This window comes from Vitis vinifera, chromosome 11 (assembly GCF_030704535.1).
Source record: "Vitis vinifera cultivar Pinot Noir 40024 chromosome 11, ASM3070453v1".
NCBI classification, from domain to species: Eukaryota; Viridiplantae; Streptophyta; class Magnoliopsida; order Vitales; family Vitaceae; genus Vitis; species Vitis vinifera.
Window position 1 is genome coordinate 4,487,025 of NC_081815.1, and position 24,193 is coordinate 4,511,217.

General features: G+C 37.9%; 1 protein-coding gene across 2 annotated transcripts in view; it reads left to right on the forward strand.

Moving 5' to 3' along the window:
• LOC100266475 (nuclear pore complex protein NUP205) overlaps positions 1-24,193 on the forward strand; it is an 82,139-nt gene that overhangs the window by 1,999 nt on the left and 55,947 nt on the right. For both annotated transcript variants that reach the window (XM_010658120.3, XM_010658121.3), the window contains exons 3-9: positions 9,605-9,679; positions 9,792-9,896; positions 9,998-10,108; positions 13,440-13,599; positions 17,674-17,759; positions 17,837-17,959; positions 18,053-18,280. In XM_010658120.3, coding sequence (XP_010656422.1) covers positions 9,605-9,679; positions 9,792-9,896; positions 9,998-10,108; positions 13,440-13,599; positions 17,674-17,759; positions 17,837-17,959; positions 18,053-18,280 — 888 coding nt within the window. The remainder of the gene's footprint in view (positions 1-9,604; positions 9,680-9,791; positions 9,897-9,997; positions 10,109-13,439; positions 13,600-17,673; positions 17,760-17,836; positions 17,960-18,052; positions 18,281-24,193) is intronic.

Sequence of the window (24,193 nt, forward strand, 5' to 3'; positions counted from 1 at the left end):
TTTTCAAGAAACAAAGGTTCAACAGATGTTGACCTCTTTAGGGAGGAGCTTGGGCGTGGGTAGATGTTTGCATGGCGGGCAATGGTAGTTAGGGGCTAATAAGGGGAAGTTTGGTCTTTTGGGAGCTTAGTGAGATGGAGAAGGGGGTGTTCTTAGTCTCTTGTTAGTTCAAAAATTTTGAGGATAATTTTATTTGGATGTTTACAGGGGTTTACACTCCTGTTCCGATTGAGGAAAGGGAAAATTTTTGGAATGAATTGAGTGATATTAGAGGTCTTTGGAATGATCCTTAGTGTGTGGGAAGGGACTTCAATGTTGTGAGATTCCTAGGGGAGAGGAGGAATTGTTAGAGATTCTTAGCTACTATTAAGTGTTTTTTAAGAGGTTATTGAGGATTTGAAACTGATAAATCTCCCTTTATTTGGTGGTACATTTACTTGGTGTGGAGGATTAAATAATAGACTAACTTCTAGGTTAGATTGTTTTCTTGTCTTTAAGTATTGGAGATTTGCTTATGATAAAGATGATCTTTGGAAGCAAGTGATAACAGCAAAATATGGGCAAGAAGGTCATGGGTGGAGAGCAAAGAGGGCTTATGGGGCTATCGGCGTGGGGGTATGGAAGGAAATATGGAAGGAAACTGATTGGTGCTGGGATAACATGGGGTTCATAGTTGGGAAGGGAAGCAAAATCAATTTTTGGACTGATGTTTGGTGTAAGGGTACAAGGCTGTCTCAAAACTTCCCCCACCTATATGCCATGGCTTCTCATAGGAATGCGACTATGGAGGAGATGTGGGATCAGAATTTTGGTAAAAGGGGGGTGGAATCTAAGATTTTTGAGGGACTTTAATGATTGGGAGATGGATATGATAGGGAACTTGTTGCATGTTCTGAGGGATTACAAGCCCTCTATGGAGGAAGATTCAGTCTGTTGGAAGGGTGGAAGGAATGACAAATATAGGGTCAAAGAAGCCTATAGATTGGTGGCCAGACCCAATGATATTGGTTTTCCTTCTAGATGCATTTGGGTGGATTCTGTACCAACCAAGGTTGCATTCTATGCTTGGGAGGCTACATGGGGGAGGGTGCTCACTCTTGATAGACTTCAGAAAAGAGGATGGCAACTTCCTAATTGTTGTTTTCTATGTGGTCGTGAAGAAGAAACTGTAAATCATATTCTTATTCATTGTATAATAGTCAGAGTTCTGTGGGATATTGTTATTGGGTTATCAGGTGTGCAGTGGGTCTTTCCAGAAACTGTAAAGGAGGTCTTAACTAGCTGGAGGGGCCCTTTTGTGGGAAAGAAAAGGAAAAAGATATGGAAATCCATTCCGTTGTGTATTTTTTAGACGGTTTGGAAGGAAAGAAATAGGCTAACTTTTAGGGGGGGAGTGTTAGATATCCAAAAGCTTAAGAATTCTTTTGTTTGTAGTTTGTGGAGCTGGGCTAGATTGTATATTGGTGAGGAGCGTATGTCCCTTATAGGGTTTCTGGAATGGTTGGCGTCCAACTAAGGGGTGGTGAGCCTTGTTGTTTTTTTGGCTTTGTGAGGGGCTTGTTGCTTTGTATACCCCCTGTATACTTGTAACTTTCTGCCTCTTCTTTAATATATCTTGCTTTACTTATCAAAAAAAAAAAAAGTATTGGGGAAACTAGATTAGTGGTCTATTCCAAAGCATCCCTCCAAACCCGTGTGGTTGATGGTGGAGGGATTAGGAAAACACCCTTCAAATTTGAAAACATGTGGTTGAAGGTGGAAGGTTTCAAAGAGTTGGTGAGAAACTAGTGGGAAGGGTATAGTGTAAAAGGCTCATTTTGCCACATTTTGGCAGTCAAGCTCAAAGCCTTGAAATAGGATCTTACGTTTTGGAACAGGGTGGTCTTTGGTAATGTTTCTACTAAGAAACTATCAGCCATGGTGCAAGTAGGGTACTGGGACTCAAAGGAAAGGGAAAGGGTTCTCTTAAAGGAGGAAAAGAAGGTTAGGAGGGGGGGGGGGGGGGGGGGTGGTGTGGGGACGCACCTTCAAGGGAATCATCTCTAGATTTGTATTCTATAATGTCTTCAAAAGATGCTTAGGTGGTTGATGTCTAGGAAGATGGTAGATGGTGCCCTATTTTGTTAGATAGTTGCATGATTAGGTGTTAGAGGAAGTATATGTATTTTTTGGGAGATTGTATGATCACTCCATTAGTTTGGGCTTTGAGGATATTATAGTGTGGTTGGGTTCACATAATGGTAACTTCTTGTAGAATGAGGAGAAAACTCTATTCACTTCATTTTGAAAATCCAATTGATTACAAAGGGTCTTATATAAGAAATATGACAACAGATTGTCAACAAAATCTCCTTGATTCTAGCAGCTAACTAATAGGAAAAAACAATCCAAATAAAGTAGGAAATAAAGGTGGGAGATATTATCATAAAAGTTGTAGATATTATCCTAATCTTTTTCTTTAAACAAATAAAAAAACATAACTAAAATAGGCTACAACCCATGATTTCCTCAAATTGCCCCATAAAGTAGGGCTCTAAACCAGGAATTCCACACTTTTCAATAAAATCTTTCTACTCCTCTTCGACAAGTAGGAGAGCAGAGCCTTTCCTCTGTGATGTAGTATGAAATTCCTGTGTCTTAGTGAGAGTTAGCTTCTTTGCTTGGAAAACAACCCGAGTCAGGATTTTGACTCTGGATCAACTCAGAAGGAGGGGTTAGAGGATTTCTAATAGATGCTTCATGTGCAAAGAAGAAGAAGAAATGAGTGATTATATTCTCCTTCATTGCACAAAAGCACGTGTTTTGTGACAGTTGATTTTTGTTTTTTTTGGTGTACAGTGGTGATGCACTCTTCAGTTAAGGGGTTTCTCTTGAGCTAGCTTAGTTCTTTTGTTGGAAAAAAGAGAAAGAAGGCTTGAAAGGTTGCTCTATTATGTATGTTTTGGACCATTTAGATGGAGAGAGATAGGGCAGCCTTCACAATTGTGAAAGCTTGGGCTAAATAATTAAAAATTCTTTGTTAAACCTTTTTTAGGATTGGGTTAGATTGTATATTGGGTATGGTTCTTTGTCATTATTAGAATTTGTGGATTAGTTAGTCTATTTGTAGGGCATGGTTGCTAGTTTTTGTGTCTTCGCGCCTCTTCTTTTGGTCTTTGGGTTGCTTTGTATTCATTATGAATATTTTCTTTTCTCCTTAATACAATCTTCATTTACCTATAAAAAAAAAAAAAAAAAAAACTATTTTCAACTTTACATATTCATCCTAGTTCATTTCTTTTAAACTTGCTTTAGTAGTTTGAGATCATATTTATTGACACTCATTTCAAAATTTAACAATTTAGATGCTCATAGTGGGAAATCATTTGAAGGCTTTTAATGAGGCTTACCATCCCATAATACACCCATCTTGGGACCTTTACTCATCCTGAGGCTTATAGTGGGGCTTAACTATCTATTTATGGCCTTTACTCATACCATCACTTATAGTATGGTGTAATTATCTCTAACCTTGCATCCCGTATTCTTGATTTATTGCTTTTAATCCTCTTTATGAGGTTTGATGTCGCACTTATTTATACTCATCTTGAAGCTTAACCATTTAGATGCTCAGAGTAGGGCTTGACCACCCCATAATACACCCAATTATTATTATTATTATTATTATTTTTTATAACTCAGAAACAAACAAATATATTAAATAAGAAAAGAAACATGAAAATGATGAGAAATCCTCCTCATGAAATACAAATCTGATAAAAAAGAGCTAAGTAGATCTCCTTTGTACAAGGGGATAAACAAAACAAACAAAAGCTTATACAAGTGTGACAAATCTTGGATTTGTAGACCCTATCGTAAGGGGTGCAAATCGACAACCAACTAAGTTGAATTACACTCAAAGGATAGGGTTTAAAAATGTCTGTACGGTAAGCCTAAAAAGAAACAAAGAAATGAAGCGCATCCCATATCATGTTTGGAGTCTTCGAAGTGTCCTCAAAGATCCTTCCTCGTTCTCCACATAATCCATAACAAAGAGAGACATGTGATCCTCCAAAGAGTTTTGCCTTTAATAGAGTTTTCAAAATACTTGAAAGAGATCACCATCATATCACAAATACTGGATGGCTGAACCCATTTCATCCCCACTTGTGAGATGATCCTATGCCACAATGCCAAAGTGATTGGACAATGTAAGAAGAGATGATCAATTGTCTCACTACTCCTTACTTATCAAAAAAAAAGTTGTCTCACTACTCCTCCTACAAAGAATGCACCAATCAGGGCTAAGGGCTTTGAAAGGTCTTCTCAACTGTAGCATATCATTGGTATTTGTCTTCTTGTGTGCCACTAACTAGGCGAAAGCCATAACCTTAGAGGGGGCTCTCAACCTTATGTGCCCATAATACACCCATTTCCTTGCCTACCAATCAATTCAGGTGCCTTCACTCATGGAGCCTTGACTCATTCCAGTGCTCATAGGAGTATACCTATTACGTACTCCATCTCGAGGTAGTTTCTTTTGTCGTCATTTCTTGGAGGTTGACATTGTTGCATGCCAAACAATCCTTCCCCTAAAATAGGGCTCTTGTGATTTGAACCCATCTTGATGCTTATAGCAGGGTAAACTTATCTTTGACTTGACAAACCTCGTCTTGGGGTTGTTTCTTCTATTGTCATTTCTTGGGGAGTGACATTGTTGCATGCCTAACAATCCTTCCCTTAATATCAGACTCACTTGACTTGAACCTCTTGATACTTATAGCATTGTCAACTACAAGATTGGGTTCCTTTCCCGAGAGTTATAGGAACATTAAGATCATCACCTCCAAAAGTAAAATGTGGGTTAGAAATTTGAGTACTTGATATTGGTTCAGATTCACGGTTTTGCAAGAGATCCATTAGGTGCTCCGCTTTTTGAATGTTCTTTTGTCTTGAATAAACAAGTGGCCGAGGAGATTGGAGTTCCAAGTCTCCCCCTGTCATTGAACCCTTGTTCATGTCATAGTAGGTTTAACAGAGGGTGTTTGTGGGTGTTCAGACTCATGTGGTAATGCAAATATAGGAGCAATGGTATCCCAAATATTTTCTTCCTTCCTTACTTTCTTCCCTTTAGGGAAATTTTCAATAAAAAAAGGTTGGTTTTCAATGAATTTCACATGCATTGAAGTGTAATACTTGCGTGTTTCTAGTGAGTAACATTTGTATCCTTTTTGTGTTGGAGAATATCCTAAAAAAAGACATTTTCGAGTTTTAAGGTCATGTTTATTCCTATGATTATTGTGAATGTGTACAATGGTACAACCAAAAACTCTTAATGGAAGTGAAGAGATGGATTGGTTGTGAGGATAGGCTTTAAGGAAACAAGCTAATGGTGTTTCATAATTGAGAATCTGGGTTGGCATTCTGTTTATTAGATAGTAGGTAGCAAGGACAACATTCCCCCCAGAAGGATTTTGGTACATTATTTGTAAACATAATGGCTCCAGCTACTTCTAGAAGGTGGCGATTCTATTTTCGGCAATGCCATTTTGTTGGAAGGTTATTATGCAGGAGCTTTGATGAATTATACCTTTCTTAGATAGAAAACTTCCTAGAATAGATTTAAAATATTCTTTTCCGTTGTCTGTTATGAGAATTTTAATGTTTACGTTGTATTGGGTGTTAATCATGGCATAAAAATTTTTGAACGCTGGCTCTGTTTCTGATTTTCCTTTCAAAAGATATACCTAACACACCCGAGTGTGATCATTAATAAATATGATAAACCATTTTTTTTCCGTTAAATGTTTAACTTGTGAAAGGCTCCAAATATCACTATGGACTAATGAAAAAGGTGATGAAGCTTTGTATTTTTGAGGAGGATAAGTGGAACGAACATGCTTGGCTAGTGACACATTTCACATTGAAAAAAATCTCCATTATGAAATAGTGATGGAAACAAAGTTCATAAATATGAAAGAGACTTACAACATTATTTCTTGTTCTCTAAAAAGAGGCTTACAACTTGCAGTTTGAGCTTGTTTATTCAATTCGACTTTTGAAAGTGAATCTCAAATATGGACCACACCTAGAGAGGAGGGGGTGAATAGGTGTTGTTGAACAATTTAAAAAGATCTCCCAACACAATTTATCTAACCTTAGAAATTTTTACAAATCTCAACTTTTCTCTTCAAACACTACAACATAAAGTAAAGATCACATACAAATATGAATGAAACAACACTCCCCTAATAGATTTCAAATACAGGTCACAAGCAAATGCAACAACATTCCCCAAATAGTTCATAATTGCTATTTTCTCATTGATTCAATTTCCCACTCCAAGTAACGTTGTCCAAAATAAACATAGACACCATCCATGATATCCAAATGAAATCACACCAATATTAGCTCATTGTTCTTCTAATCAACTATATCCATAAGTATCAAATGTAAAGCTAAACTAAAAATTAATCAAGCATTAGAACAAGAGAAAGAGAGATAGGACATTGGGATTTACGTGGCAAACCTCCAAAGAGGTTAAAAACCACGAGCCTACAACCAATAAAAAATTCCACTATGAAGAACAAACAATGTGTACAAGGATTTACCTAGCTCAAGTCCTCTAATCCTTCATGGACTGCTTGACCAACTCCTTCATACTTCAGTTGCATATCTTCATCTTTGGGAACATACTCGACATCCTTACCAAGCTTGATCTTGGCTTCCTCTTGAAGCTCACTAAAAAAGAAATGGGTTTTCACCCAAACCCAAATAGTATAGAAGTTGAGAGATGAATGAAGTAGGCAAGTAACCCATTTTTTTAGTCAAGAAAATCCATTGAAAACCATTTGGAAAATAGGAAGATAGTTGGATTTTCTCGACAACCAAATACCCTAAATTAGGAAATGAATGAGAAAAATCAGGGGAAACAGCTGCAATGTCTCTCTCACCAATTCTGGAAGTAGATTTTGCCTTTTAAAGGTAGGAGAAACCCTTGATCCTATGCTTGAAAAAAGATCAAACCAATTGTGATCTGGATCAATCTGGCCTGAAGCTGGATCGATCCAGGAACAGGGCATTTTGAAAACTTCAGCAAAAAAAGCTTCCCAAGCTTCCCTAACACTTCAAAAAAAAATGTTTCAAGACAAAGAACATTTAAAAACATATGGTTGAGTCTATTTCATCCAACCCCAATCTCAATTACTTACCTTGGTCCCTTAGCAATTTCAACTACTTGATCTTCATGGGCAAGTGGTCTGAAGAGGGTTTAAAGAAACTAAGCTAGAAGACACTTAGGAATTTTGTCCAGAATTGCCAACCTAGCTAAACACTCACAACTTTCTTCTTAAAATAGCGTAGCCCCTCCACAGTTCTCTAGCATTGCCAATCTTCTTCCCCAAAGTTAGGTTTTGAAACATACAAGAAGACTCAAAGAAATGAGCACCACACTTTAAATCTCTAGTTAGCTTACTAATGGAGAGAAGGTTGCAAGACAAATTTGGAACATGTGAAAACAAAATGTTGTTCAATATTAGGACTAATTCTAATAGTTCCAGTTCATGCCACTGTTGTAAGAGGTCCATTTTCTATTTTAACCTTGAAACTCCCTGACCTAGGACTGTATGATGAAAATAATTTTTCACGGCTCATCATGTGATCTGTGGCTCCATAGTCGATCACCAACTATTTCAAATCATTGCTACAACTACTTAAGGCTGAGAAAAAATGAACTCTTTGTGCTAGTAATGAAGTATTGGTGTCTTGTGATGGTTTGAGTAGTATGTAAAGCTGCTCCATTTGCTCTTTGGTAAGAAAAAATCATGTACCTTAACAGAAACATTATGCTTCGAGCTAGGACTAAATTGGTTGGAGACCTTGGCCGAAATTTGAAAACCAAGGGATCTCGGTTTCCAGCCTTACTGTTCTTCCAATTTGGTGGCTTACATGTAACTTCCAACATCGATCTTTTGTGTGATTTAATTTCTTGTAGAAATCACACCAAAGATTGTTTCTTTTCGAGTTCTTAGGAGATTATTGAACACGAACCGCTAGGGCTGAAACTTCAGGCAATAATGGTTTTGATCTGCGCATCATAACCTGTTTTTGGCTTGCCTCTCTTTGAACTTCAACAAATATTTCAACAATCAATAGAAGAGGTTTTATTCCTAGAAGCAGACCCCTTACTTCATCAATATTGGGATTTAATCCTGCCAATAAATCATAGATACGTTCTCTTTGAACCTGCTTTTTTTATAGTTCAACATCTCTAGGATTTGAACATGGAATTTGGACATAAAGATTGATTTTCTGCCACAATCAAGTTAGGGCATTGAAATATTGGGCAACATCTACCTCTCCTTGTTTCAAGTCACGAGCTTTATTTTGAAGTTCAAAAAGTTGGGCAGAGTTAATGCATCCCACATATCCTTAGCAGTGGAATAATATCAGTAAGAGTCCTTGATATCTTCTTTCATTGACTTCACAATCCATATCATAACCATAGATTTTTGTGCATCCCATGTCGGAAAAGAGAGATTTCCTGGATTAGGTTTTTTCATTGAACCATCTTCATAGCAAAGGCGGCCTCATCCTCTTATCACAATTAGAGCAAACCAAGACCATTGAAGGAAATTTTGATTATTTAGTTTTGTGGTTGTGATTTGAAGGGAAGAATTTTCAGAGAAGGCTGGAAAGATTGCAGTGGATGAACTTGTAGGGACAGGCTGAGAGACTTCCGGAAGAAACCTCAGAACTGGCATCCTTGTGCTCACCAGTTAAGGCTGTTCTGTACATCTTTTCGTCTGAATTGGCACCAGCTCCAATACCATGAAGCTGGGTAGGAAACCAAAAAAAAAAAAAACACTGCAGAAAATGCAGACCCTTGAATGGAGATTGCTTAAGTTATTTTATTTCTTCAATACAAGCTGATTTTATGGGCTAGGTTCTGTAACTGCAACCCTTTATTTTAGGAGATTCAAAACCAGCTCTAATATTACAGCTAGCAATTTAGAAATACAATCAGGTAACAAATTCTCCCATCATTAGAAAATAAACCAAGTCTTGGATTTTATCCTTATTCAGTGAATAAGAAGGATCTGAGATTATCTACATAAATATAGCATATGCAAGTATAAATAATAAGAGCAATAGCCCAAGTGACAAAAGATCCAACTTTCCGCATGTTGGGGATTCTGATAAATTGTTGAAATTTCATTGGAAATTTCCTCTATAATATCCTATAGATAACCCTGAAACATGGAAATTTTGTGGAAATATTTATTTGCTTTATATTATTCTATGATGCTCCTTGTGTTAGGGGCTAGGGGTGCTGTAATACTTTGGTAACCGGTCATTGGATGAGCAATATATTTTATAATAGCCTTATTCTTTTTGGTTCTTGTAACAAAATTTCATTTGTATTGGGAAATTGGACATGGAGTTTGCTACTTTCTCAGTTTTCTTCACCCTCAAATTGACTGTGTTGTTTTGCCTTAAAGATTTGTGCTAACTTAGTATTTTCTGGATGCAGTCATGATTAGTCTTACAGTGATAGGTTCAGTTTCTTCTTCATTATTTTTTTTAATTAAATTTTTTCATGTCTTACTTTGTGCTGGAAATTTAGGCTCTGAAATTGAGTGATGATCTCCATCTCAATGAGATTGATTGTGTCCGTCTGCTTGTTTCTGCCAATCAGGAGGTAGATTTCTGTTCTCTTTGTTTTCTTAATTTTTTTTGGCTAATAATTTATATATTGGCATGTTGATCCTCTCATATATGGCTATTTTTAATTATTCAATTTTGACATCCAGTGGGGTTTAATGGGTCGAGAACCATTAGAAATTTTGCGTCTTGCAGAGGGACTCTGGTATACAGAGAGAAGAGATCTAATAACAGCTCTATACACACTGTTAAGGGTACGTCTTTCCTGGTAGCAATTCTTGTCATTCTTGTTCTTTTTTGTTGTAGGTCTGGTTCTTGTGCTTTCCCTTTGAATTTTTATTTGTGGCTTTTCCAGGCTGTTGTACTTGACCAGGGGCTTGAAGCTGATCTTGTGGTTGACATTCAGAAGTATTTGGAAGATCTTATCAATACTGGTCTTAGACAGCGGTTGATTTCTCTTATGAAGGTTTGAAATTCATGATTTTGTCTTTTACAAATGCCTTTTAAAATCAATTGGTTATTGCTCTAGTGTCCTTGTGGTAATTATGTTAACCAGTCAGAAGTGGGTTGTTACAGTCAAGAATCTAGACAGGATTTAGTTTAGGGTCTTGTCACATTCAAGGATATTTTGGGAAATTGGTAAATTTTGCAGAATGATAATGCTTACAAAAACCCCGTATTTTATGATTGAGAGTTGGAATTGGTGGTGGTTTTTTTTTCCTCCCCTTTTCACTTGGTTGTTTGTAGGGACTGCAAAGATTGATTGGTTTTAGAGATTTTTGAGAAGTAAAATGTTCTCAGTTAAATCATTGAAGGTATGCTTCTGTATGTGAGAGGTGTGTCAAGGAAAATATCATTTTGACTAGTTAACGTGTGAAAAGGTGTTAGGCTTTGCTTAGCAGGTGCTGCTTGTTAAACAGGAGGGGAATTGTTTAACCGTTTACTTACCATTGTGGTAAGGCCAGTATGTTGTCTGGCACTTGGTCTACTAAAGAATTGTGGAAGCTGTCTGGGGGCTTGTGGGAAAGCTATTAGAAGAGGCTGGGAGGAGCTTAGGGCTAGAAGCTTGATAGTGGCTGGAACTGGCTCAAAAGCAAATTTGGTCAGACTCTTGGTGATAGGAGAGTCCACTGATAGAGGGTTTTCCTTCTCTCTTTAGCATTGCTTTTATCAAACATGCTGGAGTGGCAGATTTATGGGTTGTGGAAAAAGAACAGGGCATTGGAAATTTGGAATCTTTATTTTTGAAGGTAGGAAATAGAGGTGCTGGATCTTTTTCTAGAGCATCTTTAGCCAAAATGTCTTAAGGGGAGGGGGAAGACAATCTTGTCTGGGGGGAAGGTAAGGAGGGATTGCTTCTTCTCAAAACTTTTTATGTTTCCTTGTCTACTAAAAGGATGCATCAAGTCTCCACTAAGGAGGTGGTGGGGGAAGTACTCTGCCAAGGGTGTACTTCTTTAATTAGGAAGCAACTTGGGAGAAGATTCTAACCTTAAATGAACTCATGAAGGGGGTGGCTTTTGGTAGACAAATTTGTTTAATGCCAGAATAGATGGGGACAACAAACCACATTCTTATCCATAGTGTCAAAGCCTGGTTGGTTTGGGATCTCTTACTTGTGTTATTCAGGTGGTGGTGAGTGTTCCCAGGGACAGTTAAGGAGGTTTTGCTGGGTTGGTTTGTGCAGTGTTTGGACAAGTGATGGAAAAAGGTGTGGACGGTGGCTCCCTTATGTTTTGGTATTTGAGGAGAAAGAAAATGACACTTTTTAACAAGGAGAATGCTAATCAAAAGTGAAAGAGTTCACATCAAATCTCTCTTGGAGTGGTCCATAATTTCTTTGGAGTTGGAGGATAGTTGTTTGGTTGACGTCATTGATGCTTTTAACTGGAGTAGGGGTTGTTATTGTTCACTCTTTCCTTTTTCGTTTTTCCTTTTGTTTGTGGCGTTCTCTGTATAGTTAGTGCATGCATGAGTGACACTCCCTGCTTTTGGTAGGTGCTTATCAATATATTTTGTATTGCATATTAACAGAAGTATGGATGATAACTCTATTATGTTTGTTCTAGTGTGTTAAGAAAGAGAGAAGGAATATAACTTTTGAAATGTGGAGTATGCTGGTGAATTGCTGAAAAATTCCTTCCACCAAATCTTTGCATGAGTTGTTTAGTGATCCTTTTGGCTGAACTGATCTTTCTTCTTTAGAGTTTATTGTTAACCTGGAAATAGTTTACTTTGTTGGAAATACTCTTTATGTACTTCCTATATACTAGCTTGTACACTCCTTTTTAGTTAGAGCTTTTTGATATATTTGCTTATTTCCAGTAAGAAGAGTCTTGAAAAAAAAGTAATGTATTTATTCTTGCATGGTAGAAAATCCATGCACTTGGAAAAACCCAAGATCATGAGAAAATTAAGAAATGTTGAAAAATCCACATACCTACAAGCCCAAGTAGGAGGAGCTAGAGAAATTAGGAATGCACTTGGTTTTGTAAAAAGAAGTAAATAAAAGGAAAAATTAAGTGAACTTTTGTTTTTCTCTTCCTTTTTCATTTTAATTGACTATTGGGCTTTTACAAAAACCGATGTGAAATATATCAGATGTGTGTGGATCATATATTTAACATAATACTTTACCTGAAAAATGCTCCTTCAATGATTTGACATCTAAATTTGGAAGGTGTTTGCTTTAGACTGGAAATTCACCCATACATTGTTGAAATTCTTGGAATCTTCTTTAAGAAATCCTCTAAAACTTTACCGAGGTTGAGATAACGTGAAAAAATGACCGAAGACTCCATTTGCCTGGAAATCACCTTTGCTCTATTTTCCAGAAGATTTAACCGAGTTGAATATAATGCCAACTACAGTTTGGATGACGTAGGACGGATGGAAGTCCAATATCCCACATTGGCTGATTACCAATGTTGGTTGGACTTATATGTGGGGCTACCTCTACCCCCAATCAACTTCAGCTTTTGGGATTTTATGTGGTCACATGTCCTTTGGTATCAAAGTGAGGTTTAGCCTTGCTTGCCCTGTGCTCATTGATGTGGGAGTCAACAATTGAGTGGTGGTGTCTAACATAAAACGGACAGAAGTTCAATGTCCCACATCTGTTGATTACAAATGTTGATTAGGCTTATATGTGGGGCTACCTCTACCCCCATTAGTTTAAGCTTTTGGAAGTGTATGTGGTCCTGCATAATTGGAAATTTTAAGCTGTATTGGAATGGGATTAGGCTTATGGTATATGGGTCTAGGCAGAATTTGGGTTGGCCTATAACAGAATCCTGACCTGTCAAAATAGCAGGAATTTTATGAATTTTACCTGCTACTCAATAAACAAAACTGTACATATAAGTCTACCCTCTAGGCAGAATTTGGGTTGGATCTGTGCTGTATATTCATATATTGTAATCTTATTTCTGATATGATACTTTTCAAATTAAGTATACAATGATGTGAATTGTTTTCTATAAATTAGGCCTAAGGGTAATTGGTATTGCCCAAAAATTTTTTGTCTATCCATCTTAGCAATTCATTACAATCATGCTAGTCTTTGAAAAAAGGATAATAAGACTTAACTAAACTCAATAATATAGATCATATTCTTTGTGGCTTTTCGCCCTTTAATATATTTGTGCTCATTTATAAAAAAAAAAAATATAGATCATATTTCAAAATGGGAGCTGCTTTCTGCCTCATTCGAATCTGGTTGTACCATTGAACACAAAATATGGCTTTTAATATAATTCCTGATTAAAAAAGTAATATCACCATCTGCTTTATTCTAGGAACTCAATCGGGAAGAACCAGCCGGTTTGGGTGGGCCCCACTCTGAACGCTATGTTCTTGATTCTAGAGGTGCTCTTGTGGAACGGAGAGCAGTGGTTTTTCGGGAAAGACTCATACTTGGTCATTGCCTCGTCCTTTCTGTTCTGGTTGTGCGCACAAGTAAGCTGCAGATAAGCATTTCTATCAAGTTAAATGTGAGGTGCATCTTAAAGTTTATAATAGGCAATTGTTTCTTGTAAAACAGATGATGACGTCATAGGAATATTTGATACTTCCCAGATTAGGTTTGAATAACTTAGAGTTTGTGCTCATGCAACTTCATAAAGTTCCGTCTTTCTCTGCTCTGAGGATCACCCAATGTTATTAGTTGACTTGCCTATTTAGTTATTGCCTTTTGGCTTCTAATTTGTCTAACTGAAACTATAGAATCCTTGAAGTTTTTTGACATCAGAAGTTGCTTCTCTTTGACTTGAAATAAGGTTTTTATTGTTACGCTCTGTTGAGTGCAGCCATGCCAACCATGACTTCCTATTTTTTGGGAAATTCTGGTTGGATGGTTTGCATATGACTTGTATGTACTTGTAGATCTTTTATCTTTCATGTGGTAATTTGGTTTTTATTTATACATCTGCTCAAACCAAACACAGCCTTAGGCTTACCAATGTAATCTACAATTGTAACAATGTTTGACCCCTCTAATTCTTGAAGAAAAGCAAAAAATGATTCAATGAACGTGTCCTTCACTGGAAAATGAGGGGTCTCTGGACCCTCAGAAATCTTTCGTTCTGCTTTTTCCACAAAAACTAGAATTGGCAAAGAGGGGATGGCCTCTACAACTTCTTGGGAGCTCTTCACATGGTTTATTCCCACAGATTCTGCCACAAGTGATACTGGTCCTTTCTCTTGAAATTATACTTTACATTCTCCTGTTATTTCTTTGAATTTGTTGATGTGAAACAAATACATTGTTGATATAACTTTGTTCCTTCACTGTGGCAACCTTCTTATTCCTTGTTCTTTACTATAGTGTTAGTGGTTATTATCAAGGGTAAGGAGGAAAACTAAAACTATATTTGGGGCAGAACAAAGTTTGCTTTTTCTTTGTTTTCTTTTTCGATATCTTCTATTTTTATGAAAAAGAAACTGCCTGAAGAGCAACCACTGTACCATACACATATGTCATCTAGCCTGGCAAGTCATGTATTTGTTTTAGTTTTACACTTTCAATCATGCCCTTCATCTATGTCTTAACATTTCTTATTCTTTCTTCTATGTACCAAAATTGATGTGTATTACATCTGGTGTTCTGTGTAAATGTGTTTGTAAATATAGATTTTATTCCTGCTTGGGCTTGCTTCTGGAACTATTATTTCTATTCCATTTTGCTGTCCCGTCTGTCTTGAATCCATCTTAAGCTTTTTCTTTGTAAATAATGAATATAATCTGTATTCTTCTATTCTAGTCCTTCTGTAGACCCTATGCTTTGATCTAAATTTACTTTAGCAAGTTGTAACATGTAATTCACATTCTTGTTATGATTGTTGTGGTTAGTAATAGATTGGAGAAGCTCTAGAGAGACCTTTCATGTTTGGATCAATAGGTTTTTGTTTTGTGTGTTTGTGGGGTGTGGGGTGTTAAGGCAGCTGAGAAGAAACTGCATGTGGGCAGACAATATAGTAAAGGACTGTGATACACAAGCGCTTTAATTTCAGCCAAATACCCTTGTTGACATGATATGACGTGGGTGCAGGTGCGGGTGTGAGATCCGTTTAAGATATATTGCATATTTAGTTGCATTATCTCTTTCTTTAATTTTTTGAAAATTAAGTTTATATTGGTTCAGATACATTTATTTCTTTTTATCTCTTTCTTATTTTTTAAAAAATTATACTAGATAATAATTATAAAATAAATTATACTAAAAGATAAAAAATTTTAAATTGATTTCTAAACCTTGTAATACAAAATTAAAGAATTTTTTAATTAATTTCTAACTCTTGTAGCTTAAGTGTTTTATCTTTTTTTTTTTTTTTTTAAATTATAATAAAATATAATAATTGATAGTTGCTTTCTCTCTTTTTTAATTTTAAAATAAAATTTAAAGATAAATATAATAATTAATATTATATTAAATTTAAAGATAAAGAAAAATTAAGAGAATAAAAATACAAAGATAAATATCAAAATCAATATCTTAAAAATCTAAAGATAAATGATAATAATTAATATACAAATTCAATTTTCATATGAGAAAAAAATTAAATGTGAATTATATTTTATCAATATCTAATCTATTATAATTTTTTTTACAAAATTAAAATAAAAGACTTATAATAAATACGTTCTTCATGTATAATTAGCAATAATATCAAAGTAAGATAAGCTTAATATCTTCTTAAAATAGAAAAATTATAATAAACATGTTTTCAATTAGAATTAACCATGTAATATTATAGATAACTTAAACTTACCTTACTATGCTTATATTTAATGTTAATTTTTAATTAATGCTGTATCCAAATACTTGCGCTTATAGTTGAGATCCTTCTCAGCTGAATCTCTGAGTTCTAGACTCCTAAGATTTTGGGATGCAAAGGATCTGACACCTAGACGTGTACCCGCAACCACCACCCTTACCTGAACCCATGTAACATATGTATAAGTAAAGGAAGAGGGTGGTTTGGGGATTAGAATCTTGTTGTTTCTCAATGGGGCTTTGTTAGGAAAGTGGCTGTAGAGATTTGTGGTTGATATGGATTGTTTATGGAGAAAGGTAGTACTGTGAAATTTGAAGAGGAAGGTGGTGGTTGGAGTTTCGAGGTTCTTAAGAGGTATTTGGCTTGGGTTTGTGGAAAGCCATTAAAAGAGGGTGGGAGGGTTTTCATGCATATAATAGAATCTTTGTGGGAAATGTGCAAGGATGAAATTTTTGTTTGATGCAAAGAATCTTCACTGAAGTACTGCTTTTCAGGTTCATTTGGCATTGCAGCAGATAAGGGTGCCTTGTTTGCGAATTATCGAGTGTGGAGGGAGGTCAAGGGCATTGGAAGTTAGGTTTCTCATCAGGCTTCATGATTGGGAACTTGAGTTAGTGGAGCCTTTCATGTCAGGCATTATTGAATCTGCTGCTCTCAAAGGTAGAAAGGACAAGCTAATGCAGAAGCCTTCAAAGATTGAATGCTTTTTTGTGTTGGGGAGTTCCAATGGATCTTTTCCTTGGTGGGTGGTGGGGATTGTTGAATTCTCTCTCTAAGGTAGGTTTCTCAGTGCAGGAGGTAATTGGACAACACATTCTTACCATTGGCCAACTTGTTAAAAGGTGGGAGTTTGTGCTCTTTAAAGAAAACAGAGGAGTCTGCAAGTTGCCTGCTAATCCACTGTGGAATGGCTCATAGTCTGTGGTTTGGTTTACTCATTTGCAGTCTCTTGGATGGCATGAGTTTGCAAAGGACTCTTTCTTTAGTTAGTGATATAGTTATCAATGAGTGAAGGAAAATTTGTAGGTCTGCACTGTGTTTTTTTGGTGCTTATGTTAGAATTGGAATTGAAGAAACTTTGATGGTCTGGAGCAGTCAGAGCTAAACCTGAAAAATTCTTCTTAATTCATTGTTTGTTTGGTTGCTGGATTGGTTGGATAAAAGGAATTTGTTCTCTCTAGATATCATTGAGAAGTTATGGTGTTCCTGGTTTTATCATTTGATTTGATTATTTGGTGTTCCTTGTATGCCTCCTGTTTTCTTGTGTTATGCCCCTTTCTTTGGTACCTTTTGACATATTTTCTGTATATTTATCAAACAAATAAATAAGTAAAAATAAAAAAGAAAGGAAATTATAGCACGTGTCTGTGTTCAATACTGCCAATATCAAGATGACAGGTAAGTGGTTTTGGTGTTCAGAAACAGTGTCCAGAATTGAGGATGTTTGTGTATCTCAGAGAGGAAAAAAAGGAAATATGTAAGCTAGGGGCTCCCAGGATTTGATTTTTTTATGATACTTCCTATGAAGCTAGTGGATGATTGTCAAAATTCATAGCTTGTGTATTTTATTGGCCAGCCTTTTCCTCCAAATTCATCTGCGATCTGGGGCTCATGGTGCCTTAAAAAAGGTGTAATAATTACATTTGTTTGAATTCAACCAAATAGGAAGACAACTATGTCATGTGGAAGCCTCTTTATGCTTTTTATGGAAGATATATTCATATCTGATCAGTGTTATAAATATTTCTTATCACAGGTCCAAAAGATGTAAAAGACTTGTTTTCCACTTTAAAAGATTGTGCAGCTGAGCTTAATGGCAGCAGTGATACCATAAAATATCAGGTTTTATTTTATTATTTATATTCAGTAACCCATTTGGTGCTGACCTGTTTTATGACACTTATTTTATGTATATGCAGATTACATTTAGTATTCTTTTTTCTCTTGTTATCGCATTCATATCAGATGCTTTGGGGACAGTACCTGATAAAGCATCAGTCCTGTGCCGTGATGCTACTTTTAGACGTGAATTCCAGGAAATTGTAAGCTGACCTACTACTGGTGGTATTATACTGTAATGTTTATCACTTTTTCTGCCTTGATCTGTGATCTATTGATAAGGTTATATCCTTCAGGTGATTGCTTCTGGAAATGATCCAATTGCCGAGGGCTTTGTTGATGTCATAAGACTTGCTTGGGCTGCACATTTGATGTTAGTACAAGATGCAACTGTTGCAACAGAGACAGTTTCAAGTGCTTCATCCAATGATTTGGGATACATCTGTTCATGCTTGGAAGTCATTTTCTCTAACAATGTTTTCCAGTTTTTGCTGGACAAAGCCCTTCAAACTGCTGCCTACCAGGTACTTTTGTCGAATTAATTAATTATACTTTAGTTTTAAATTGTTAAAACATTTCTTTTCCATTAGGTGCTCCATTACAGGAACCAAATTTTCATTTATTTAGTTAATGCTGCCCATATTTGTAAACCTATGGGAACCTTGGAGTAAAATTGGCTAGTCTTGTACTAGGTCTCTGGGTTCCAACACTGATGACTTTGGTGCAATTATTCTATTGCAATTTGTAGATTGCCTCTGTGCATGGATGTTCTTCTTTTACTTAATGCATTAGACTAACCATTTTATAATTTATACACCTTTTATGAAAGGTTAGAACTATTCACTGAAAGATACAAGGTTCCTTCTTGCAGAAATGAACTTTTAGGGCAGTTGTTATTTCGTGAAAGAGAGAAAAAGATTAATATCCCAAGGCTAAAGTCTCTAACTCAAATGGCTATACCCTTTTGGATATATTTAGGGAATGCTCTTTCTAGAGTTCCGAGATGATCCATGAGTGTTCCTGCAATTGTTGTTGTCATGGATTACCTAGAGAGCCTGATCAAAATTCAGTTTAAAAGAACCCATTGGAGGATGAGACCAAATAGGGAGTGTTTCCTTTGACGGCCTAATAAATTTATTAATGACATTTCTATCTAGCAACATAATACTCTGAGTGCCTCAGGTGTTACATAAGCCGGTGCCCAGAGGGAAGAGGAGAAATAAAATAAATCCCATAATGCTCAAAAGTTCTCTATCTATCCTAAAAATTGCTCATGTGCCTCTTCCAACAAATAGTCCATATTAAGGTGAGACTAGCAATTTCCCACAATGATTTGCCTCTAGGAAGACTTCCAAAACCTTGGTAAGAAATAGTTAGTGTCTCCATTATATCTCTAGGTAGAATCCAGTAAATCTTAACAAGTTTGAGCAACCTATACCATAATGTCAACGACACTGCGTAATGTAGAAAAATGATCCACTAATTCCTCACTTACGCATGGCATACCATTCCAGAGTGAGGGCCTTGTAAAACCTCCTTTTCTATAGCAAATAAGTTGTATTAATTTTTTTATTTGCCACCAGTAATGCAAAGGTCTTGACTTTCGGTATGGCTTTAGATTTCGAAATAAAGTTTGTGTTGAGAGAGAGAGAAAGAAGAAAAACCTTAATTCTCATTCATCTGTTTACTTACAATTGAGAAATATATATATACAAGGCTAGGAGTTCTAACTACCATACATGTGACCTATATTAACAAGGAAAGATTATATACCATAAATACATTATATTCAACACTCCCCCTCAAGCTGGAGCATATACGTCATATGCACCAAGCTTGTTACAAATATATTTAATCTTAGGACCTCTGAGAGATTTAGTGAAGATGTCTGCTAGTTGATCATTTGAATTAACAAAACTTGTAGCAACACATCCTGATGCGATCTTCTCTCTAATGAAATGACAGTCAACTTCAATATGCTTGACCCTTTCATGAAAGATTGGATTGGATGCAATATGTAATGCGGCCTGGTTATCACAGATGAGTTTCATCTGTTCATCCTTTCCAAATCTCAACTCTCGAAGAAGATGTCTCAACCATATGAGTTCACATGTTGCCAAAGCCATAGCTCGATACTCGGCTTCAGCGCTAGATCTGGCCACTACATCTTGTTTCTTACTCTTCCAAGATATTAGATTACCTCCAATAAAAACAGAGTACCCTGAAGTGGAACGTCTATCTGTGGGTGAGCCAGCCCAATCTGCATCTGTGTAACCAACAACCTGAGTATGACCTTTGTTCTCGTACAACACACCTTAGCCTGGTGTACTTTTGATATATCGAAGAATGCGGATTACGGCATCCCAATGGCTATCACATGGTGACTGTAGGAATTGACTAACAACACTCACAGGAAAAGAAATGTCTTGACGAGTAATGGTGAGATAGTTCAATTTACCTACGAGCTGTCGATATCTCCCGGGGTCTCTTAAAGGCTCCTCCTGTCCTGGCACAAGTTTGACATTCGGATCCATAGGCGTGTCTACCGGTTTATAGTCTAACATACCGGTTTCTTCCAGGATGTCTAAAGCATACTTCCTTTGGGAAAGGACCACACCAGAACTGGATTGAGCTATCTCAATTCCCAAGAAATACTTGAGTTTCCCCAAGTCTTTGGTCTGAAAGTGGGTAAAAAGATGTTGCTTTAGTTTCTGAATACCATCCTGATCACTGCCTGTAATGACGATGTCGTCCACATAAACAACCAGATAAATACACTGCCCCAAGGAGTTATGATGATAGAAAACTGAATGGTCTGCTGTACTGCGAAGCATGCCAAACTCTTGAACAATAGAACTAAAACTGCCAAACCATGCTCGAGGAGATTGTTTTAAGCCATATAGAGAACGACGTAACCTGCACACTAAACCAGACTCCCCCTGAGCAACAAAACCAGGAGGTTGCTCCATATAAACTTCCTCGGCAAGATCACCGTGAAGGAAGACATTTTTAATATCCAACTGATAAAGAGGCCAAGAACACATAGCAGCCATGGAGAGAAGCAGGCGGACAGAAGCAATCTTGGCAATAAGGGAGAATGTCTCACCATAATCAGAACCATAAACCTGAGTATAGCCTTTAGCAACTAAGCGGGCCTTAAGGCGATCAACCTGACCATCAGGACCAACTTTAACTGCGTAGACCCAACGACAGCCAACGGTAGATTTACCAGAGGGTAAAACAACAAGATCCCAAGTGCCATTAGAGTGCAGAGTAGCCATTTCATCCACCATTGCCTGTCACCATTTCATGGGTGCTCTTTGGAAGAGAAACAGAGGATATAACAGAAACAAAAGCAGAATAGGGTGAAGATAATCGATGATAACTCAAAAAATTGTAAATTGGATGAGGATTACGAGTAGAGCGAGTACCTTTCCGAACAGCAATGGGTAAGTCATTAGGAGAAGGCAGAGTCGGGGCAGGTGAAGCCGAAGGGATAGGAAGTGAGTCAACAGGTGCCTCAGCAAAAGGGAGAGGAGCAACGACACGAGAGCGACGATGATAAACCTGAAGTGGTCGAGGAGGCATAACATCAGGTGGGGAGATAATGGGAATGGGCAAGACTTCAGAAACAGGAAGAGACTCAGAAGTGGTGGAAAAGAATGGTGAGTCCTCAAAGAAGGTGACATCAGCGGAGATAAAGTATCGATGAGTCTCAAGGGAATAACAACAATAACCCTTCTGAAGTCTGGAATATCCCAAGAAGAGGCATTTCATGGCTTTGGCGGAAAGCTTGTCCTGTCCAGGAGTGAGAATATGAACAAAGCAAGTACAACCAAAGACACGAGGAGGAAGGAAATAAAGTGGTTGGTCAGGAAAGAGAAGGGAGTGAGGAATCTGATCGTGTAAGACAGAGGAGGGCATATGATTAATCAAATAACAAGCAGTAAGAACAGCGTCCCCCCAAAAACGAAAAGGAACATTACTATGGAGGAGGATAGTACGAGCTGTCTCAACAAGGTGTCGATTCTTGCGTTCAGCTACCCCATTTTGTTGTGGAGTATGAACACAAGAAGACTAATGAAGAATCCCATGATGAGACATAAACGAAGTAAATGGGGCTGAAAAATATTCCCTGGCATTGTCACTGCGTAACACACGAATAGAAATATTGAACTGGGTTTGGATTTCAGCATAAAATTTCTGGAAAATAGAGAATAACTCAGCTCGATTTTTCATTAAAAATAACCAAGTACATCGAGAATAGTCATCAATGAAAGTGACAAAATACTGAAATCCTAAAGTAGACGCAGTCCGACAAGGACCCCAAATATCAGTGTGGACAAGCTCAAAAGGAGACTTTGCCCGATTATTCAAACGCTTTGGGAACGAGACACGAGTATGTTTCCCAAGCTGACATGACTCACACGGAAGCGACGACAAAGTGGAAAAACGAGGGACCATCTTCTGGAACTTGGAGAGACTAGGGTGGCCCAGACGATTGTGAACGAGGAGAGGAGTATCAGTGGAAATGCAAACTGCAGGAGATGAATCCGAGGTGAGGTGATAGAGGCCTTGAGACTCACGTCCTATGCCAATCGTCTTCCCCGTACTCCGGTCCTGCAAGGTCACAAATTTATCAGAAAATGTAATAGAGCAATTAAGAGTACGAGTGATTTTGCTGATGGAAATAAGATTAAAAGGACATTCAGGAGTATAAAGGACAGAAGTGAGAGGTAGAGAAGGCAGAGGAAGGGCCAAACCAATACCTTTAGCCACAGTTTGAGAACCATTAGCTAAGGTAACAGTAGGTAAAGTAGAGGTAGTAGTAATAGAGGAGAAAAGATCCTTATTACCAGATAGGTGATCAGAAGCTCCAGAATCTAGAATCCAGGGTCCAAGAGAAGATGTGTGGGTAAGGCAGGCAGAGGCAATACCAGGCTGGGTAACAGAGGCAATAGAAACCTGAGATGTCTGAGATGCGGAGGAGCTCGGAGGTTGAGGCAGCGGAGAATCAGAGGATTGGGCCATATGGGCAGTGCGAGGAGGCCTTCCATGTAACTGATAGCAACGATCGCGAGTGTGGCCAAGTTTATTGCAATAGGTGCAATGAGGACGTTGACCTCTACCTCGGGTACCATTGCGTCCTCCTCGAGAGGTAGTTTGAGAAACTAACACAGAAGAATCTGAAGTGCTATCAGATGGCAAAGTTTGAGTGGATGAGATACGGAGGAGGCGAGCAAACACATCATCCAAGGACAGAACTGATGAACTACCAAGAATCTGATCACAGATAGGTTCAAGATTCGGACGGAGGCCAATAAGAGTAAGGACCATGAAGAACTTGTCAAGTTGTGTTTGTTGAGCCCCAACATCAGGAGTAAGAGGCATCACAATCAAGAACTCCTCCTTAAGAGAGGCAATCTGACCAATTTAAGTAGATAGATCCAAGTCCTGTTGGCTGATATGGACAATAGCAGAAGCCACCTTATAAAGACGTTGGATATCATTCGTGTATAATCCTTTGGCCTGAGTCCAAAATTTAAAACAAGTTTTGTAGGCCCAAAGATGAAGAAGAATCCTGGGATCAACCGATTGCCATAATACACTACATAACTGTGCATCTATCTTCCTCCACTGTACGCGGTCAACCTCAGGGATATCTGCCTCCTGGGTAACCAAGTGATCCTCATATCCTTGACCCATAAACCAAAGTTCAACAGAGGCAGACCAGGAAAGATAATTTTCACTGCCAACCAATTTCTCCGAAGTAATCATAGGAGATCTAGATATGACAGAGGAAAAAATGGAAGTTTTAGTAGCCATATCCACTTATCTTATGTTTGGATCGAAGAGAGCCCTAATACGACTTCAGATTGCGGCGTGGCACCACCGAAAAAAGGGAGACGGCCTCAGATCGCGGCGTGGTACCATTAGAAAGGTAGAAGAACACTTCCCAAGGCACGTGCAGGGATTGGGGTGGAGAAAAAGTAACCGGAATTTCGCCGGAAAGAATGTTTGGAGGGCTGACGGAGACAAAAATCCCCAAAAGAGGTACGTGCAGGGCTCGGATGGGAGAACCAGGGAGGTAGGGATGCTGGTCGGCGTTAGGCGAGGCTGGAGGAGGAGGCGCGTTGCCGGAAAAGGCCTCACGCGCCCTCACGAGCCGGCGGGTGAGATTCAGTTGCCGATCGTAAATGTGCGCGTGGCCGGTGCGTGGACGGTTTTCTGGCTCCGATGCTTTGGGAAAAGTTGGAGATTTCCTCCAGGCGCTCCTCTTGGTGTGGTCGGTGTTGGAAAAAGACGTCGTCGGAAAAGTTCGCCGGCGGTGAGTGTTTTCTGACGACGATCCGACTGATCGGAAAGTATTGGGAGATGGGGAAGGTGATCGGAATGAAACACGGTCACCGGAAGGTTTCCCGGAGTTGATGACACGG